The sequence below is a fragment of the Megalops cyprinoides genome, chromosome 2, assembly GCF_013368585.1.
Source record: "Megalops cyprinoides isolate fMegCyp1 chromosome 2, fMegCyp1.pri, whole genome shotgun sequence".
Lineage (NCBI taxonomy): Eukaryota > Metazoa > Chordata > Actinopteri > Elopiformes > Megalopidae > Megalops > Megalops cyprinoides.
In genome coordinates this window covers 64,992,501-65,008,649 of record NC_050584.1, presented here as the reverse complement: position 1 = coordinate 65,008,649, position 16,149 = coordinate 64,992,501, and the positions used below count along the sequence as shown (strand labels likewise).

The following is a 16,149-nucleotide window of genomic DNA, read 5'->3' as shown; positions in this document are numbered from 1 at the left end:
TCACACACACACTCCTCAGCAAACACACAAGTGTAACATGGCACTGCAAAACAAACTACAATAAGACTACACAGTTAAGGGGAAGGTGCGTTATGCTTGAGAAGGGAGATGAGATGCAGTCTGAAGAGGTGGGTCCTCACTTTGCAGTTTGAAGATGGCCACTGACTCTGCTGTCCTTTATTACATTACATTATTGGCATTTAGCAGACGCTCTTATCCAGAGCAACTTACATCTTTTACAGGCTTTTTTTTACATGTTATCCATTTATACAGCTGGAAATTTACTCAAGCAATTATGGGTTAAGTATCTTGCCCTGTTCCTTAACCACAATGCTACACGGTCCTGCCCACTATCGGCAGCTTATTCTCCCACATCAGGACCAGAAGAGGCAGAGGGCGTGGCCAGGATGACGGACAGCCAGGTCTGCAACTATGCTAGCCAACCATGTCTCAGGGAATGATGTGACCGCTGAAACTGCTATTCCACCTGCTACCATACTGGCTTTAGGCAGGACTCACACTTTAAAATGGATGCAAACTTGTTCCAAAAGTTCAGGAGTGGAGGTTTTTCACAAAGGAAAAATGAAAATATGCTTCTTTCTGACAAATTCCAAGTTTCATTGTTCAACTTCTCTCCCACTCTGTACAGAATCAGTAAAATAAAGGGGTACACGCTATACACTATCTCCTTGCCTTTCTGTAAAAACAAAGACATAAGCAATTTTGAAATAATGCCAAGGGACTTTCCGATCGAGTTTGGGGGAAAGTTATGGAGGAACTATCGATTTCCAGCTAATAAGATAAAAACAGCCAAAGGGGTAAAATTGTCAAATAAATGTCATGTAATGTGTAATGCAATGTAGCCTACTCTATTTTCTTTGCTGTTGATTTTTATTTTTGAGGTGTTTGAGTTTGAGTCCGAAACAGAGTTTAGGACTGACCTTACCTCAACAACCGCAGGAGGAAGGTTGTAGCGTAACCTGCACCCAAAAAGCTGAAAACCTGACAAACTAACGGGCGTACAGCCCCACCTACAGGCCAGCACACGCACCCTATACTAATAAGCCGTTCAGGACCTCTGCTCCCGTCACGAAGGCGCCGCTAGTGGGGGTAGTCTCCCCCTAGTGGTGAAATATGGGTGATACCCTTTTCCGAGCAGCAGAGCCGCTCAAAACCCTCCTGTATCGGCTTGCGAAGATTCGCTTTTTCAGACATCATCTGATACAGCAGTACCTCCCTCGGACATCTTCTGAAGACTCACCTCTTCAGAAAAACAGATTGTTCCCATGTAGTTATCTGCTTTCTTAGTTTTAGATCAGGTTTCAAGTGTTTTTACAGGAAGGCAGTGAGACATAGTGATGCATGCATCGACCACTCTGCTGCGCCGATTCTGTGCAGCTGAACAGTGGAACTCGGGAGTTTGTCAGAAAGAAGCATTTTTCATTTTCCATTTGCGTGCTTTGACTGCGTTTCCTCCTTTGAGACAAACTATGAAATGCGAGCGACAGACGCGCCTGCCGTTCGTGAAAGCGATGGTGGCACCTCTTACTAGGTTTGGCAGGATGTCTTTATTTCACACTAAAATAAATATCGATATTTAGCGTTTTAATTTCATTTTCCAGCATGTGTCACGATTTAGCCTACATGACCTCACACAACCAGGTGCCATTGAGAATGAGAAAATAAAAATCTCATAGAACAGAGCTTAGCGCGCCTTTTTTCTAGAAAAAAAGGGGCAGTATTAACGGCTTTGCTTGAATTAATACTCCATAAACGTAACCTTAACTAATGTTCACCATTGAGGGGGGAGGGGGGGTCTCTCAACTTCCTCGTCGTTCTGATCCTGTAAACATTTTGAAATAAAGCGAGCCAGCCGCGATTAAATCTGAAATTGAGCCTAAATGTTCAGCGGCCGTACGGCTTCTAATACTTTCATGTAATTACTCATTTTATGCTTAGTTATATTAGTCTATACGTTGTAGCATTCCGTAACCTGCCTCGGATAAGGCTCAAACAAGTAATATACTGAGATGCGTCGTGTGTCATTAATCATGTGGATGACACGTAGCAGCAATTTTGCATAATTTAAGTTTATTTCACATGGCAATGTAAGTGACTTCAAATGACATGTAAGATTTAACACACAGTGAACATTATTTAAAAAAGAAAAAAGAAAGGTAATTTTCATAAATTCACAAAACAAAGATTAAGAACAGTTTGTTAACAGAAAAAAGTGACATCCGTTTTAGTTTGTACAAAAAAGACTTTGTTTTAATATTGAAAATGTACAATTTACAGGATTAACAATCATGGTTACACAGGGGATATTAAACAAACAAACAAAAAACTTTAGAGTTGGGAACTGAATCGGAAACCCATCGTGAAAGTACCAAGATATCAAACCTTTCTGTGCGGTCCGCAGTCCAAAGCGGGTAGGGGAGTCTACAGCGGAGCCGGAGTATCACCGTACTTCTGCTCCTGACACACTCAGAATGCCGGCTACTTTTAAGCGACGCTCCCCATCCAAATTACAGCTTCAATGCGATGAACAACGGTGCTTCATGCAGTATCTGACCCACTGCAATCCTCAAGGACAGAGAGGCTACTTCTGGTAAAGATAAAATAATTTCTTAGTGACTATTTTTCCTGATCAAACATACCTAGTTCTTCGCGTTACAGTTGACCCTTGTAGCGCCTATGACTGCCCCGCTGTCCCGGTGGGTGAGGAGGCCTCTCCGTCCTCTGCAACGCGGTTTGTTGGTAGAGAACTGCTGTTTTTCACAATTTGGCGGCATAGCTGTACAGCGCTGTACAAACATTTGACGAAAGAAAATCGCACTTGATTTAAAACATACTAAAACTACTAAACCTTAAAATATATTTATATAATATTCAAAAAATTGTTTTAAAACCTCCAGGCTGTATTATTTGTGAAACTGTCCTGGAAGAGAGACTCAAAACTCCCATCTGTGGGCTGTACACATTAAAAACGCTTGTTTGAGAACTGGGCGAAAATATTACTGCCTGCGAAAGAAATTAAATTTCCTTTTGCCGAGAAACGGTCGAGTCTGACTGTCTGTGGCGTCCAGTGTCAGGTGGCATCTCCACATTAACACAGACACGAAGGTTTCTCTCACTGAGCGACATACAGATGCAGTCTGGGAAACACCATCATTTCCTTTACTCCGGACATTCTCACAGCGTAGCAGCAACACGGGAACGGTTTTTGCGACGTCACAGACAAAACCCGCGCTCGGCCTATGACGACAGGGCCACGACATTTTGACCAGTCGCACAATCAATGCGTCAGACACGCTCAGAATTTCCTACAACACACAACAATCTGTGCATTAATGACTTCACACCACTGTGTTACTACATTTTGCTGGGGAGGGAGAGAGAGGGTTAAAAGTTAATGCTACCTATGTATACAGCATTTATTTTTTTTAATCTCAATATGCTGTTTCTGGTGTACAAAAAATAACTCGGGACATACAGCTGTACCAGATGATCCATACAGTGTCAGAGACCCCACTGTTCGAACAGGAGTTCGATCTCTCTGGTGTAACAAGGTGTACCGCATTATAAACCGAACCCAGTTTCACACCCTAAGTCTGGGAGATAAGCTAACAATAGGCACAAATTTCCACCAACAGTTTTGTTTTTACTTTTTTAAAAGTACAACTTTAAATATATATATATTTTAGAAAGATTTATTCTGATAAAAGGGGTCCTGAGGACTGCTGTCCAGGAGGGGGCGCCCTATCATGATCAGAGTAGGGAACTCAAGTTATCTTTTTTGGGGGGTCTAGGAGGTTTCTTCCCTTCTCCTCCATTGTAATTGCATCACTGTCTGCTGTCCTCATTTAAGCAAAATGTCCTCTGTTTAAAAAGACAGAATGTTTTTTTCTGCGTGTGCAGCACAGTGGCCACCGCTGCGACATGCACACCACCCCGCTAACAAAAGTGTTCGTCTCCCGATGGGACTCTCCATGGCTTCTTCAGAACATCTGCATTCCGAACCCCTGCATGCAAACAGAGCAAACGCAAACCGTTACACGCTCACACTCGTGTCCAGGTTTGGACAGAATTCCACCTTTTCGGCCGTTTTGTTCGGCCTGAGCTCAGAGCCAGGCCCATCTGCAGGTCTGGAGGACTGAATAAAGTCTATGCTCTAGAGCTGTCTCTCCTCATCATCAATCTGCTGTAAGGGCCATTTCTGAACACTCAAGGAGTGCAGCGAAACCTTCACACGCCTCTTTGTTTAACGCGAAAACTGATCGCCGCGGACGTGCTGTAAGGTGCCCACTCACCGAGTCGTCCTCGATAATGGCCGCCGAGTCGAAGAAGTCCGGTCTCAGCTCTGCTCGTTCTCGCCTGTTTCTGGAAGGTGGCTAAAATACAGGAGAGACAGCGAGTTATTCTCAGCCAACAGCTGCAACTGGCAGTGAACCAATGTGCCGGGACCCTCTGACGGCTGGAACCCCTCAGAGACCGTGACCACATATGGGAGTGAAGTCAATGATATGGCTCTTGCAGAACCCCAGAAACGGGCCATTTTAGGAACTGATCCCCATTACATGATTGGCATTTAGCAGACGCTCCTGTAGCCCCGGGTGGGGGGGGGGGACGGGGTGACCGGAGAGGGTTTCTCGTGAGACTGGTCAGGGGCGGAGGAAACCTCACCAGATCGATGACCATGGTGTCCTCGAACTCCTCGTTCATGTCCTCCAGCTGGCCCCGGGATGACATCATCACGTCCTCGAAGATGGGCTCCGCGTCATCCTCCATCAGACCCCGGCTGTGAGACACGGACAGTTTCACACCTCTCATGACTGCTGTTACTCCCCTCTCTCCCTCTCTCTCTCTCCCTCCCTCCCTCTCTCTCGCTCTCTCTTTCTTTCTTCTCCCCCTCCCTCTCTCTCTCCCTCTCTTTCTCTCCTCCCTCCCCCCCTCTCCCTCTCCCTCTCTCCCTCCTGCACTTACACAGTCTGTCTGACTCCGCTGCTCCTGGCCTTTATGTAGTTCATGCCGGCTCTGTCCTTCCTGCTGGCCTCCTCCATCTTCTGCTGCCCGAGCCAGGACATCTGCATCTGGGGGCTGCGGACAGAGGGGAGAGACTGTGTGATCAGGGGAGGGGGCACAGGGGTGCAGGGACAGGGGGAGGCAGTGATCAGAGGGGGGAGGGGGGGGGAGGCAGTGATCAGAGGGGGGAGGGGGGGAGGGAGCACAGGGGTGCGGGGACAGGCGGGGGGAGTGATCGGGAGGGGGGGCGAGTTCAGAGGTGCGGGAGCGGGCGGAGGGAGTGATCGGGAGGGGGGGCGAGTTCAGAGGTGCGGGAGCGGGCGGAGGGAGTGATCGGGAGGGGGGGCAAGTGCAGAGGTGGGGGGGTGCGAGTGGGCGGGTCAGCAGCTGCACTGCTGCAGGGCGGGGCTCTTACTTGTTCATGTAGTCGGGCTCGGAGCTGGGCTCGGAGTCCTGGTCGGGCAGCTGCTGCGAGGCCTGGCGGGGGTTCTCCCTCAGGACGGTGGAGGTGAGCTGGGGGGCGTGCAGCGCCCCTGGCGTGGCCAGGGTGTCGTTCCGCATCATCCACGAGCCCTCCATGCTCTCCTCGGCTGCACCCCGAAAACACCCAGAGAGAGAAGGGGGTTCAGAGAGGAAGGTGGTGACCACCACAACTGGGCAGCTACAGGGTTCTCTCACAGGTCCACTCACAACATCCGAGCCTCGCAGCTGCCAGGTTTACCAGACATGTCAATGCCATTAATGGGTTACAACAGTGATGAGCTCAGCTCAGTCTGGCACAGCTTGGCACAGCTCGGCTCAGTCTGGCACAGTGATGAGCTCGGCTCAGTCTGGCACAGCTCGGGACGGCTTGGCTCAGTCTGGCACAGTGACGAGCTCGGCTCAGTCTGGCACAGTGATGAGCTCGGCTCAGTCTGGCACAGCTCGGGACGGCTTGGCTCAGTCTGGCACAGTGACGAGCTCGGCTCAGTCTGGCACAGCTCGACACGGCTCGGCTCAGTATGGCACAGTGATGAGCTCGGCTCAGTCTGGCACAGCTTGGCACGGCTCGGCTCAGCTTGGCACAGTGATGAGCTTGGCTCAGTTTGGTACAGCTCGGCGCGGCTCACCCTCTATCCTCTTCTTGTGCAGAGGTGGCCGGCCCTTCTTGCTGCGCACGGAGCCGGCCTTGCTGCTGCTGCTGCCGCTGGTGACGGACAGCCGGTCCTCGTCGCCGCCCGTCAGCAGGGAGTTCCTGTAGGAGATGAGCGGCAGCCACACATCCTCACGCCGCTCCACCATCTGCTCCGTCATGAACTTCTCCAGGTACGAGTGGCTGCGGGGTTACCAAAGGACAGGTGAGATACACACACACACACACACACACACACACTCTCACTGTAACACACACGCATTCACACACGCACTCACACACACAGTCACACACTTTATGAACCTCTCCAGGTACGAGTGGCTATACAGTTAGCACAGGAGAGGTGAGGTGTGTGTGCGCACACACACACACACACACACACACAGACACAGGATACTCACACTGTCTTCTTATCCTGACGCAGCAGTTTGGAGGAGAACTCGCACAGCACCTCCAGGAAGGCCAGGTTTGGAGGGGGGAAGTCCGGCCCTTTAGGGTTTTGGTATTTGAAGGCGAACTCGATGCCGTCCCTGAAGCGAGAGGATTGTGGAAAACGAAACGGAAGGGGGGGGGTCAGGAAACACGAACACGAAGAAATCCCGCAAACACAGCGCTAAAAGTTCCGTCAGAGTTGGAGCAGTGTTTCGGTAACGCCAGCCCCCGTGCAGGGCGGGGCGGGGCGGGGGCTGGGTGACGGCTCACTTGTGCAGCGTGGCGACCGCCTCCCGGGTCTTGATCTGGTCCAGGCCGAAGGTGAGGGCGAAGCGGCGGGCCAGCTCCTTGATGCCGCTGACGTGGGACGAGGTGCGGTCCAGGTTGGGCCCCTGGTCCTGCATGAGCTCGTTAAAGAGCTGTGGGGGGACAGAGAGGGGCGTCTGTGTGTCACTCAGCCACAATGCATTTCCACGTCATCACACAGCACTGTACGGTGTGTGTGTGTGTGTGTGCGTGAGAGAGTGTGAGAGTGAGTGAGTGAGTGAGTGAGTGAGTGAGTGAGTGAGTGTGTGTGTGTGTGAGAGTGAGTGAGAGTGAGTGTGTGTGTGTGAGAGTGAGTGTGTGTGTGTGTGAGAGTGAGTGTGTGTGTGTGTGTGTGTGTGTGTGTGTGTGTGTGTGTGTGTGTGTGTGTGTGTGTGAGAGAGTGAGTGTGTGTGTGTGTGTCAGGTGGGACACAGGTACTTTATTTGAGAGGCTGCAGTAAAAACAGCACAGCTATATTTACACACAGAGAGGGGAAAACAGAAAATACACTCATGCTTTTATACAAGAGAACCGAATGGAAAATATGATGGAAAATGGAAAGTAATTAATTATGACAAATAACCTTCAGTGTACTGTCTTTCGAAATTTGATTATAACCTTGTTCAGGGTTTGTCCGTTACTCATTTAATACAGAAAAATGAGGGCACAAATTTGAACCTCAATTTAGACCAATGGGCTGCAGCCACCATACAACATGACATCAACCTACATGTTGATGATTTCAATGCAGGTAGTGGAGGTACACAGGGATTGGGCTACCTTTGCAATGCATTACATTATTGTTATCCAGAGTGACTTCCACAGGCGACCATTTTATCCATTTATACAGCTGGATATTTACTGAAGCAACTGCGGGTTAAGTACCTTGCCCAAGGATACAACAGCAGTGCCCCAGCAGGGAACTGAACCCGTAACCTTTCGGTTACGAGCCCTGCTCCAGGCCACTGCGCCACAGGGGCACAGGTTTGGGGAGCGCTGCCTCAGGACAGAGGCCTACCTGCTGTAAGCTGAGGATCAGGGTCTTGGCGCACAGGATCTTGTCCATCTGTCGGGTCTTACTCAGCGTCTCCTTGATGATGTCACCATAGTCATTGTAGTACTGAGAGCAAAAATAAACAAATACACGATGAACTTCACTTCCAGAAAATACCATGAACCTTATAGTGCCGATATTAACGGAAACCTGCAGTAATATGAACAGAACCATCAGCGGAGACAGCTACAGCAACGTACAACAGCAAGTATTGCTTTCCACTGTTCTGACCTGCTGTTTCTAACCTCATAACCACGGATAAGTCTTTTATTTTAGCACATAAAACAAAACATACACACCTTGTCTACAATAAACTCCCAACAACTGCATATGTTGTGTTGAAGTCGTGCTCTTAATCACAGTACGCAAGTAACAGGAGCATGTGAAGTCGGGGGGATTGAAATGGGACCAGCTGCATGCTGCTTTTTAACCCAGAGGATACGCAGCCGCAGGGAGCCACGGCGTTTCTGTGCGTGTACAGCTCTCACCTTCATGTAGTGTTTGAAGATGTCGGCGGCGGCGGGCATGTCCACGATGTCGTAGATGATGAGCTTGCTGAAGGCAGCCAGCAGGTTCCTCCGCTTGTGCAAGGCCTCGATCTTATTCGCCTCGTCCTCCTCGTCTCCCTCCACTGGCGGAACAGTCGGTTAGTGGCAGAGAGATCCGGAATGTGGGTGGGGCTATCAACACGTGTCATCAGTGACTCACTGATGTAACTGACAAGTTTTGTGTGCTGAATCCATCACCAAACTGACAGGTTTTTCTACAGAGAGCAAAGCTCTTTGACTCCTTCATAAAAATCTGTGCCTGGCAGTATGTTATGGGGTTTTGTGATGCCCCGGTCTTCTTCCACAAGACGCCACCCAGTGAATGAAAAGCTGGCCGAAACGGCACCTCGCAACTCCAGGAGCGGTGAGAGAGGCGGTACAGGGCTGGGGAGATGGGCAGGTGAGCCAGAAGCATCCCGTATTTGGAAACAGCATTTTAACCGTGCGATAAGCAGGCAGCATTGTTTGTGTCCTGGAGTATGCAAAGTAATGGTTTATGCCTGTTATTTCACCTCTGAGTAATAAGCAGTAAAAAAAAAAAACACAAAATGAAGGAATGTAGGGTATTTGTGTAAGCTCTGACTCTCTGTAAGACAAAAATAGCCCAGCTCTCACAGAGTAAGAACCTTTCTATACAGATGCTATGCCTCCGGGTAGAGGGTTAAGAGTAGAGGCCTATGCTGTGATATAGATAACACGTTTCCGGGAAGGTGCATGTGCCGTTTCGGGAGGTGTTATTGTGGGGGGTTGCTGAGACTGAGGGGCGCCGGGGCTCACCCATGCTCTGGTTCTCCTCGTCCTGGTCGATGAAGACGTGGTCCAGGACGAAGCTGAGCAGCTCGTTCTGAAGCCCCGCGTCGGGGTTGAAGACCAGCGGCTGCAGGCCCTCCCGGCCCCCTGTGGTCAGCTGGTGGCTGAAGATCATGAGGAGGTCACACAGCAGCATGAAGGCCTGGGGGGGAGGAGGGAAGGGGTCAAAGGTTAAAACGACAACTACGACAACCCTGCTGGCACTGAGAGCTGGGCACAGTGCTCTTTCCAGGAGCTAACGCTAACAGGGAGCCCAGAGCCTGCTGGGGGAGAACAGGAACACTCCTCTCTGGACGCAGAGACACTGGAGTGTCCGAGAGCCACTGGAGAAAACATGGAATGGAACCGAACAGAAAGTGGAACGGGCTATATATGGTCTTTACAACTTATCCACACAAGGCAATCCAGACCCTGACAGACCAGGGAATCCGAAACGGATCTTCAGATCGCAATAAATGCCTAACTTTTTCTACCACAAAAAACACACTAATTTCTAACTGGATCATTATCTTAAATTAAACTGTAACGCAATTATCTGAGGTGTACAATAAAAAAAACATTAAATTAAAAACAAAACAACCAAAAAATGAACACTGTCAAACACCCAGGGCATCTCCTTGGGAATACTGATTATTGGTTGTTATTTGTTTTGAGGGGTCTGATCTGGTTATTAGTCCGGTGCTCATAAAGTCTCATCATATTTTATCATATCTTTGGGGAACTAAAATAATAAAAAAAGAGCTTGCAGCAGCTGATCCTCAGTGCGAGACTCTGTCCTCACCTGCTCTTTGACCGGAGTGTTGACGTTCGACAAGCACTGCTGACATACAGCCAGGAAGGACTTGACTACCCTCCTCAGAGCGATGAGGTCATCCTTTAGGGGAAAGAGTAAACACAGATATTCGATTTATTCCCAGATATTCGGCTCCTGCTTGCCTGCTGTCCTTCCTTATCTAGGAGGTTCTGGCTTATAAGAGGATATTCCGGTACTGTCTGTGTTTTTGTGCTGACTGTACGTGTTTCATTCTTTACATCAAGATTCAGGTCCAAACGGACATGTTCCCAATGCAAACATGTGGTATCTGTGTTTCTGACACTGGACCCTGTGGTGTACCTTCGATGGGGAGCCTTCAGTAATCCTGACCAGCTGCCACAGGATGGAGAAGTGTGAGCACTGCAGAGCCTGGACCGCAATCTGAACACAGAGAGAGAACAGAGTTTCACTGGACCGCAATCTGAACACAGAGAGAGATCAGTTTCACTGGACCGCAATCTGAACACAGAGAGAGATCAGTTTCACTGGACCGCAATCTGAACACAGAGAAAGAAGAGAGTTTCACTGGATCGCAATCTGAACACAGAGAAAGAAGAGAGTTTCACTGGACCGCAATCTGAACACAGAGAGAGATCAGTTTCACTGGACCGCAATCTGAACACAGAGAGAGATCAGTTTCACTGGACCGCAATCTGAACACAGAGAAAGAAGAGAGTTTCAGCGGACCGCAATCTGAACACAGAGAGAGATCAGTTTCACTGGACCGCAATCTGAACACAGAGAAAGATCAGAGTTTTAGCGGACCGCAATCTGAACACAGAGAAAGATCAGAGTTTCACTGGACCGCAATCTGAACACAGAGAGAGAACAGAGTTTCACTGGACCGCAATCTGAACACAGAGAAAGAACAGAGTTTCACTGGACCGCAATCTGAACACAGAGAGAGAACAGAGTTTCACTGGACCGCAATCTGAGCACAGAGAAAGAACAGAGTTTCACTGGACCGCAATCTGAGCACAGAGAGAGAACAGAGTTTCACTGGACCGCAATCTGAGCACAGAGAGAGAACAGAATTTCACTGGACCGCAATCTGAACACAGAGAGAGAACAGAGTTTCACTGGACCGCAATCTGAACACAGAGAGAGATCAGTTTCACTGGACCGCAATCTGAGCACAGAGAGAGAACAGAGTTTCACTGGACCGCAATCTGAGCACAGAGAGAGAACAGAGTTTCACTGGACCGCAATCTGAGCACAGAGAGAGAACAGAGTTTCACTGGACCGCAATCTGAACACAGAGAGAGAACAGAGTTTCACTGGACCGCAATCTGAGCACAGAGAAAGATCAGAGTTTCACTGGACCGCAATCTGAACACAGAGAGAGAACAGAGTTTCAGCGGACCGCAATCTGAACACAGAGAGAGAACAGAGTTTCACTGGACCGCAATCTGAGCACAGAGAGAGAACAGAGTTTCACTGGACCGCAATCTGAACACAGAGAGAGAACAGAGTTTCACTGGACCGCAATCTGAACACAGAGAGAGAACAGAGTTTCAGCGGACCGCAATCTGAACACAGAGAGAGAACAGAGTTTCACTGGACCGCAATCTGAACACAGAGAAAGATCAGAGTTTCACTGGACCGCAATCTGAACACAGAGAAAGAAGAGAGTTTCACTGGACCGCAATCTGAACACAGAGAAAGAAGAGAGTTTCACTGGACCGCAATCTGAACACAGAGAAAGAACAGAGTTTCACTGGACCGCAATCTGAACAGAGAAAGAACAGAGGCTCACTGGACCGCAATCTGAACACACAGAAAGATCATAGGCTCACTGGATCACAAACATCAAATCCTACAAGCCTAACTGGAGTTACGTCAAGAACTTGCTCAAATGATATTCTGCAATGTTCCCCATGTAAAATCTCATTTAGAATCAGAGAGTGAGTGATCAGCTCTACCTGCTCTGGCATCGATCCCTGCTCTATTCCAATCTTCAGCAGCCTGTAGCAGTTCCCAAACAAGTCCCACCTCGTCAGGTCGTGCGTGCTGAAATGCAAGAAAGGGGTGAATTTTGGTTAAACATCTTCACTTATTTCAGACTTCTGCAGCTATGGCCGTGAATATTTGACAATTTGAATTTACCACCATTTGATAAATAATAAACTATTTAGACCAATATTCTTATGTCTGCTAAAATGTGTAAAAATGCACATCATTTACAAGGAGTCATTACTTTATACAGAGGTAACCGGAGATTCATGCAGGTCTTCAGGGGGACAAAGACGATTTAATTATCTGAAAATTCAGCCCCAAGAATATTGTGGCAAGAAATTATTTGTAACAGAATGTACAATCAGGGATAGTGAACGCACTTGTGGAAGGCCGTCAGCCTCTTGAGGGTGGAGAGAACGTTGTAGATATCGTCATCGTCCGCCTCTTCCCCCTGCAGGCAGCGGTGAGAGGAGGAAAAAAAAAGTCACTTCCAGACAAGGACGGCCTGTCCTGCCTTCCAGAGGCCACTTAAAGTCCCTGAGCTCTCAGAAACACCACTCTCCACTCCCCCAGATACAGCCCTCAGATGTAACCATCAGGACCAAATATATAAAACAAGCTTCAGGAGGATGACTGAAAACTCAGAGGCAAAACTGGAAGGAGTAAGATGAACAGATTTTTTATTATCTTTTACCCACAACTGCCTCATTAAATATCCAGCTGCATAAATGGATACATTTGTAACCTGCCATATGTAAGTTGCTGTGGATGAGATTATCTGCTAAATGACAATAATGTAAATATGTAATGTAATGATATTTACAGGAATATAACGTGCAGGCACTTTCTGAGAAAATACACACAACCAAAACAGAAACATTACTATCTGTTGATGTCATGTGTACCATTTGATCATTTAATGTTTGCAAAATTTAGAAATTATTCTTCCTTAAAAGGATAAACAAGCCCATAACAAAGTATGTGTAGAACGGACTGATGAGGCTGAACTGCATTGGGTGATGTGGTCTGAGTCTGGCAGCACTGCTGTAGGTCTCTCACGCTGAAATGAAACAACCCGTTTGCTTGGCTTGGCCACTGCTCCACTCTTCAGGGTCTATTCATTACAGAGCCTCCAAGAACAGTGTCATCCAGCCCCCGAATGAGATGCTTAGTGTTTTTCACACATGAAATGCGAGATGGCACTTCATGAGGGGAGTTTTTAAATGTTACGCAGGCGTTCGCTCACACTTGAGTTGTGTGACTCGTTCAACAGCAGCGCTGTGAAGCAGTGAATAAGGAAATGAACTTATAACTAGGAGGCTGTGAGTTCAGGTCCTGGATAGAACATGGCTGGTGCTTAGCCCTGACCACAGCTGTGTGAACATGCGCCGAGCAGGTATTTTACATCGGAGCTGTGGATAAGCACAAGAACCACGGTTGGCCATGACCTATGTGTCGAGTGTTCAATCCTCTAACCGCCAAACCACATCAGTGCCCTGCAGAGCACTGCTGAGTGCCTCAGTGTTTCTGTCAATCCCCAGTTTAATAAAAAGTCTTTGGTTCCCCGGCTCTGTCCCCTCCCCCTACAGCGTGGTTACACTGTGGTTGTGCTCAGACTACGGTCAGCCGGCATGGTCACACTGCGGTTACACTGTGGTCAGCCGGCGCGGTCACACTGCGGTCACATCGCGGTCAGGCTTGGTTACACTGCAGTCACACTGCGGTTACACTGCAGTCAGGCTTGGTTACACTGCAGTCACACTGCGGTTACACTGCGGTCACACTGCGGTCAGGCTTGGTTACACTGCGGTCACACTGCGGTCACACCGCGGTCACCCTGCGGTCGGGCCGGTGCGGTCCGCACCTCCTGCAGCAGGTCCTGCACGGACATGCCGAAGCGGTCGGCCAGCTCGTCGATCAGCTGGCTGCGGGCGATGTCCACGCGGTTCATGATGGGGTACTCCTCGCTGCTCAGGATGCTGTAGGCCCGGCTGCACGCCTCCAGCACCTCCATGTCCGTGTGCTTCTCCACCACAAACTTTATCTGCTTCAGCAGGGCGTCCAGGTGCTGCCAGGAGACAACCAGCCAATCAGCACCACCACAGCTCTACAGCCAATCACCATCCTGCTCCTAAACGACCAGTAACTCTGTATGTGTCCAAACTGCTGCACCTTCTGTGAAAGATGTAGTTCTCCATGTTTCTCTGTCATATGTTAGCTGTTAGAGTATGCTCAGTATACTAACACTTTAATAATTCCAGCAATCCCCAATTATTCCAATAATTAATCATCTCTAATAACTAACACTCTCTAAAAATGGTATTAACTAATACTCTTAAATGATTCAATGAATGATTTCTAATAACCCTAATAACTCTCTAATCCTCTCTAACACCTCACACTCTCTAATAACAATAATAACTAACACAATCTAATAATCTAGTAACTTCAATGACGAATAGTTTCTGATAACCCTAACAGCACTCTGTAATAACTCGTATTGCAGTCAGAATGTGCAGAGGAGCAGCCTGTGGGGTGTTTGGGTGTGTGGAAGCGAGCTCCCTGCTGTTCCTCACCTTCTCCATGCGGGCGGCGCTGTACACATCCAGGTCGAAGTACTGCGGGATCTGCAGCAGGTTGGCCACTTTCTCCGAGTCCGCCTGGTACTGGAAACGGTCGCCCACAGCGACGAGTCAGGGTACCGCGCCATTCCGACCAGAGAAATGCCCCAGCCAATGAGACGAGGCCAAGCAGACGAGGCTCCCGCCAAAATCAAGCCCTCCCTTTTTGTCTTTTTAAAGCTTCACGTTTAAGTGTACAATTTTCATTTTAGTAACACTTACATATCGTAACATTTTCACTTAATTGTTTTTTATTTTTGGAAGTGTCAAATCCCCCTGAAATGGAAAGACACGACTTTGTGGGGGATGGGTACATCTGGGACACATTACTTCCACAGTAAGCCCTGCAGCATCCGCAGAATAATGCTCAGTGACAAAGTTAACCCGTTTTTAGCAATATTACCACACTGGAATTGCTAGACACGACGTTAAATAAGACCAAACAAGTGGGTTAACATGGAGGATAGAAGATGGCTGTAAAATGATTATTATTTTAGATTCGGGCAGTGTTTCATAAATGTTCGAGCACTGTGGGATATCTGGCCACTCTGCGCGACTGTGGGGAACCGGGAGGTCAGAGGGCATGTGCGTTACCTTGGACAGCAGCAACGGCAGGGCCATGATAAAGTGCTCCGTCAGCTTGTTTCTGTCATCCATCTGCGTCTTCCTCTCTTTGGCCGTTAGGACCTGGTTGGGGGGGGGGGGGTGTCAGTGGGTAACGTGAAGCTCTGAATCTTCCACTGAAGTACAGGACACCTTCAACTTCTCCACAGTGTAAGTATTCATCTTTTAACATGCTTGGCAGATCTCTTCATCCAGTCTGACTTGTACAGCTTACGTTTGATTATGTTACCCGTTCATATAGCCACACATTTACTGGAGCTATCAAGGTAAAGATGTGTTCCCTGCTTCCTTGCTCAGAACTACAACAGAGAGCCTTCTGGGATCCAAAGCTGCTGCCCTCTGGTTTCAAGTTACATTCTCTAGCAATGGGAGGGTGGGGCTTCATCAACCCTGTAGTGGGTGGAGCTACCACATACTGTCTAATTTGAACCAGTCAAAAGACTTGGCTCTCCACTGCAAGTCAAGAATGACTAGCTGCAATGAGCAACGATGGGGTGGTGCTCTTATCGAGAGTGGCTGGATACTTACTGAGGCAATTATGGGTTAAAAAGCAGTACCTCAGCAGGGAATCGCACCGGCAGCCTTTCAGTTACAAGCCCTGCTCCTTACCACTATGCTACACCGCTGCCTAAATCATGTGACAGAAAAGATTTACCACCAATCAGTGACAGAGAATCGGTTTGACCAACACCGCCCCTCCTGTTCGGGTCGGGCAGAGAGCCCCACCCCCCTTCCCGGTGACGCAGACGGGACTCACCCTCTTCCCCGTTCCCCTGCCGATGGGGGGGTGCGCCTCGGCCGCCTGCCGGATGGTGCACACCATCAGC

General features: G+C 48.7%; 1 protein-coding gene across 1 annotated transcript in view; it reads right to left on the bottom strand.

Moving 5' to 3' along the window:
* Positions 1 to 2,324: 2,324 nt before the first annotated feature.
* LOC118772598 (cohesin subunit SA-1-like) overlaps positions 2,325 to 16,149 on the bottom strand; it is a 46,615-nt gene continuing 32,790 nt past the window's right edge. Inside the window, exons 16-34 of the mRNA XM_036521078.1 lie at positions 16,080 to 16,149; positions 15,293 to 15,385; positions 14,654 to 14,743; positions 13,942 to 14,145; positions 12,458 to 12,528; positions 12,044 to 12,131; positions 10,422 to 10,502; positions 10,089 to 10,181; positions 9,275 to 9,449; positions 8,438 to 8,580; positions 7,914 to 8,015; positions 6,860 to 7,008; positions 6,559 to 6,687; positions 6,135 to 6,340; positions 5,441 to 5,615; positions 4,987 to 5,100; positions 4,687 to 4,801; positions 4,314 to 4,394; positions 2,325 to 4,025 (exon numbers count right to left, since the gene is read on the bottom strand). The exon at positions 16,080 to 16,149 is cut by the window's right edge and continues 34 nt beyond it. Of these exons, the coding sequence (XP_036376971.1) occupies positions 4,002 to 4,025; positions 4,314 to 4,394; positions 4,687 to 4,801; positions 4,987 to 5,100; positions 5,441 to 5,615; positions 6,135 to 6,340; positions 6,559 to 6,687; positions 6,860 to 7,008; positions 7,914 to 8,015; positions 8,438 to 8,580; positions 9,275 to 9,449; positions 10,089 to 10,181; positions 10,422 to 10,502; positions 12,044 to 12,131; positions 12,458 to 12,528; positions 13,942 to 14,145; positions 14,654 to 14,743; positions 15,293 to 15,385; positions 16,080 to 16,149 (2,203 nt within the window). The 3' untranslated portion in view covers positions 2,325 to 4,001. The remainder of the gene's footprint in view (positions 4,026 to 4,313; positions 4,395 to 4,686; positions 4,802 to 4,986; positions 5,101 to 5,440; positions 5,616 to 6,134; positions 6,341 to 6,558; positions 6,688 to 6,859; positions 7,009 to 7,913; positions 8,016 to 8,437; positions 8,581 to 9,274; positions 9,450 to 10,088; positions 10,182 to 10,421; positions 10,503 to 12,043; positions 12,132 to 12,457; positions 12,529 to 13,941; positions 14,146 to 14,653; positions 14,744 to 15,292; positions 15,386 to 16,079) is intronic.